This window comes from Melitaea cinxia, chromosome 5 (assembly GCF_905220565.1).
Source record: "Melitaea cinxia chromosome 5, ilMelCinx1.1, whole genome shotgun sequence".
Lineage (NCBI taxonomy): Eukaryota > Metazoa > Arthropoda > Insecta > Lepidoptera > Nymphalidae > Melitaea > Melitaea cinxia.
The window spans coordinates 16,702,616-16,707,496 of record NC_059398.1 but is presented as its reverse complement, the minus strand read 5'-3'; the positions used below and the strand labels follow the sequence as shown (position 1 = coordinate 16,707,496).

The 4,881-nt window shown below is 35.5% G+C and overlaps 1 protein-coding gene across 1 annotated transcript; it reads right to left on the bottom strand.

Moving 5' to 3' along the window:
- Positions 1–1,435: 1,435 nt before the first annotated feature.
- Positions 1,436–2,408, bottom strand: LOC123653741. Its single transcript, XM_045589727.1, has one exon. The coding sequence runs from the start codon at positions 2,213–2,215 to the stop codon at positions 1,547–1,549; it is 669 nt and encodes a 222-aa protein (XP_045445683.1). The 5' UTR covers positions 2,216–2,408; the 3' UTR covers positions 1,436–1,546.
- Between the last annotated feature and the right edge of the window lie 2,473 nt (positions 2,409–4,881).

The following is a 4,881-nucleotide window of genomic DNA, read 5'->3' as shown; positions in this document are numbered from 1 at the left end:
ATAGTAGTTCTGTAACTATATAAAATAAACTTTACTACTTGAAATGTTTTTTTTTTCCCACAACTGAGTTTTACAAATTAAAAACCCTATAGGATGTTACCATTAAAAATGCTTTAAGTAAACCAATGTTTAGGGATGTTACGGAGGTCCATGACCATAAAATAATCCATTAAATTTCAGATAGGGAGTCAAAATAATATATTTTATGCTGTTTTGTTACCCAGTCAAATCAACACAAAAGCTGTAGCAGATCTTTAATTATCATTTCTAGGCAGTCAAAAGTACAATAAAATCAACCAATATAATTATTAACATGATTATATGACTTATTGTCAAGTGAAAGAAATAAAGTTAAATTATTTCATATTTATATTTCACTTTGGCAATTTCTTAAAACATAAAATGTCCATTAATGAAACTACTCAAAGCTACTGGGTAATATTCTTATATCTGTAAACATACCCAACACAGACATAATATGAATCATATGCCTGTTTCCATATCCATATAATTCCTGTTACGTATTTCTAGAGAATATAATACTTTTTATTGTTGCTATTTTATTTATTCATCTCTTTCAATAAATAAACAAAAAAGGTATTTTACAAGAAATTTAGATGTATTAATTTCATGTATTATTGACTTCATGGGTGGTGTAAATAAAAGAAAATTTTGTGCAGACTATAAAAATTATATTATAACTGTAGCACACACTTGATTTATCAGCTGCATAAACAATGATAAAATGCAAATTATATGTTATAGACAGGAGATGCTTACATATATAAAAATATATTTTACAAATTATATTAATGTTATGAATTTAATTTCACTGTGTGGTTAAGGCAATAAAGAATATAGCCACCCCTCTCGTCCCGTGGGTGTCGTAAGAGGCAACTAAGGGATAACACTGTACCACTAGCACCTTGGAACTGAAAAAGCCGACCGATGGCGGGATGACCATCCAACTGGTGGCTTTGAAATACACAGGCCGAAGACAGGCAGCAGCGTCTTCGATGCAACAAAGCCAGCCCTGCAGTCACCAACCCACCTGCCCAGCGTGGTGACTATGGGCAACACACATGAGTTCACACCATTTTTGGTGCAAACTTGTGGAGGCCTATGTCCAGCAGTGGACTGTGATAGGCTGAAGTGATACCTTTTATTTAAACCATGAAATATAATTACACAAATAGAACAATTAGTATGAAGATATAGTATGAAACTAAGAAAGTCATCAACTTCTTAATGTATAAAGTTGGTTACAAACTATTTGACTGCTTATCAGATTTATCAATTGTAGTTTGTTCCAAGGAGATGTGTAACATATTACAATAAACGTAATTTTCATAAATGATTAGTAAATCACTATACAGCTCTAACTCTTCCATTGGGAATATTATTTACTTTAAACGTTCTTCAAAAAAAAATAAAAATATATATGACAATATATTGAATACTCTAAAAATAGCATTTTCTTAACATTATATTAAGGTTTATAGGTAGGTTTCTTTAGCGATTACTTCAAACCGACTGTGATAAAATCTCAACTTTGGTTAGGCATATTACTCATTGCATTGTAACCAACATTTGTAGCTTCGGGATTACTACTAGATTTAGCGCTAATTTTTTTCATAACTAGTCTTCTCGCAGCATATGCAGACATTCTGGCTAATCTCGCTTGTCTTTGTTCGGGGCTCTCACTGGCGAGCCTTTTGGCTGCATATGCTGACATGCGAGCCAGTCGCCGCGCTCTCTGTTCGCCAGTTTCTTGGGCGAGACGCCGGGCCGCATACTCTGACATACGTCTCAAACGGAGAGCGCGTTGATCGGGACTTTCGTTTGCGAGCCTTCTGGCTGCATAAGCAGACATTTTGGCAAGCCTAGCCGCTCTTTCTTCCGGTGTTTCATTTTTAGGTCCTGAACTTTGTCTTCTATTCCTTTTCGAAGGACTATCAATAATAAGCGGATCCCTCTCTTGCAACAAAGATTCATCCTCACGTTCTTCTTGACTGCTAGTATCATTGACGGCTTCATTCTCTTTCTTTATATTTTTTAGGTCAAAGTCACTTTCACCAACGGACAAATTTGTAGTATTCATTGTATTAACAACAGAGTCCACAGGTTCAGATTTTATAGTAGAAATCCATTTATTGTTTGATTTTGCTATCACCATTTTGTTCCACGAACTATCGGAGGCCCTTAGATCACCCATACTGATTATTTAATGACAACAATATCCACAAAATCATTGTATGAAATAAATTATAATATTTCAAAGGAATTAAAACAAGTCACAGTTACTTATTGGTAAACTACAAAAATATGTATTTAGGAGACTGTATGGTAAATACCATATTTCTAATATCTCACAGATTAAATAAGCAAACAATAAAAGCATCACATCAGAAAATACAGATTCAGAAAATTATTTTGGCATTTTTAGAAATTTCAAAATAAAGGAAGTAAGAATTTTTAATGCCTTTTGTCGCTGTCACTTAACTAACTAACTAACTCAACTGGCTCAGTGACCCGAAGTGAGTCTTGGCCTCCGAAACAAGATTTCTCCACTTTGCACGATCTTGCGAGATTTCCCGCCAATTAGTGGCTTGGATCTCACTCAAGTCTGCTTCAACCATGTCCCTCCAGCGGTACCTGGAGCGACCCACCGGTCTAAGTCCAGTTGGTCAACCCAGATACGCTCTCTTAACTGCACGATCCTCGCCCATGCGTTCGACATGACCGAGCCACCGCAACCGATGGGATTTGGTAACTCCAATGATGTTTGGCTCAGACACCAGGTTTGCAATTTCAGCATTGGTTTTTATTCGCCAGCTGCCATCTTGCCCTTTAGTTGGTCCTAGGATCTTACGGTAAATTTTCCTTTCCGTAACCAGAAGCCTGTTCTCCTCTCTGAGCGTAAGTGTCCAAGCCTCACAACCGTACATTAGGATTGGACGAATGATGGTTTTGTAAATTGTGATCTTTGTCTTCCTACTAAGAAAGCTTGGACACCAAGACCTTGTGCAGGGCTGCACTGCACCTCAGGGTGTTTTGTATACGGATCTGTATTTCTTCGTCACGTGTATTCGTATCGGTTACAGCGCAGCCAAGATACTTAAATTTCGGCACTCCCTTGTATGTGGTACTTCCAACATGGAGGTCTTGTCTTGCTTCGCGAATATTCCTATATCGCTTCATGTAGAAGTACTCGGTCTTGTCATGGTTGATCAAGAGACCAACCTTTTTTGCCTGCTCTTCGAGTGTCATAGCGGCTAAAGCAACATCGTTAATGTGTTCGCTTTCACTTAATATTTTTAATTCCCTACCATCGAGGTAAGTTCTTACTGAACAGTAACCTGACCTAAGAGTGAAGTACCTCAATCTTAAAAAAGATCAAAGCCATTATAATACTTAATCTGTTACATGTAGCTGCTTACAGTGTTCAGACCCATGGGGTTGAATACACACCACAAATTTGGTCTCCGCAGTTTACCGCAGGTTTGAATTCATCTCCAGATGACAAAAATAGAGCTTAAAATAGTTTACAGGCATATTTTAATACATTTAGTAGTACTTAAAACTTAATTAATTTATTTACTGTATAGGTATATCCACAGAATACATATAAAACATTATATTGAATTATTAATACATTATTATCTAATATGTATCCCTTTACGGAGTACACGACATTCCACAATATATTAATGTCATGAATCAAGTATATTGAAAATTATTTAACATACAATTTAAAAGTAACTATCCTACTTATTAACAATAAAATTCATTTAAAAAAGATCATTAACCAAATTTATATAAAAAACTCAAAGGTAAGTCAAAATATTAATAATAATAAATTCAATGATAAATAGATAACTAAAAGTTTAATAATTATATCAACATGCAAAAAATATATTAATGACTTGTCTAACGCGGGGTTGAATTCAACCCCAGATTGTTTTTCTACGCATATGTAACATCAACGTTTAATACCATTTAAGTCACTCCGTAAAAGCGCTATATCGTCAAAATAATCTATAGAATTTTTATAGAGTTTTTGATCATCTGAATATAAGGAAGAATTTAAATGCTTTATTTCGTTTGCTATATCATTGACAAATATTGTAAAAAGAATGGAACCCAAAATTGAACCTTGTGGGAACCCTGAACTTGCGGTATAACTTTGAGATAATAGACTTTTAATATTAACTAATTGTTACCGATCAGCTAAATAGGAAGAAAACCAATGCAGAAGGCATCCAGTTATACCAATGCGTTTTAGCTTTAATAATAGCAAGCTATGACTGACCCTGTCAAAAGTACTACCGAAATCAGTGTATATGGAATCTATTTGGTGACTCTTGTCAACCTCGGTTATTACATCGGTATTAAACTCAAACAAATAAGTCATGAATATGCCCTTTTTATGTACAGGAACTATTCTGGGTCTTTTCCACTTAACAGGGAACCTCTCATCACTAATAGACCGATTGAAAATAAACTGCAAAGGCAAAGCCAAAATCGAAGCACGTCGACTCAGGAAAACTGGCGGAACTTTATCACGAAAACTGGCAGAATTTTAATGGTATAAAAACAAAGTAAAAAAACTTGGTAAAAACACAAAAATCCTTAATAAACGACTAAAGCGAAATTTCTTTAGTTCCATCTAACTCATATCTCCCTCTCAACTTCCGTTCGCCTCACCCGACCACACTTTTCGTAACGCTCTCGTCACGCATTCGCCAGCGTACTCCCCAAGTCAAGCGTGCGTAAAGAAGTTTTACTTCATAATTGTCATAAACACCAGTCACCAGATAAGGTTTATTTTTGCGGCAATACTAATATGACGATTCGCGAAGGCGCCTGAGCTGAGTTGTC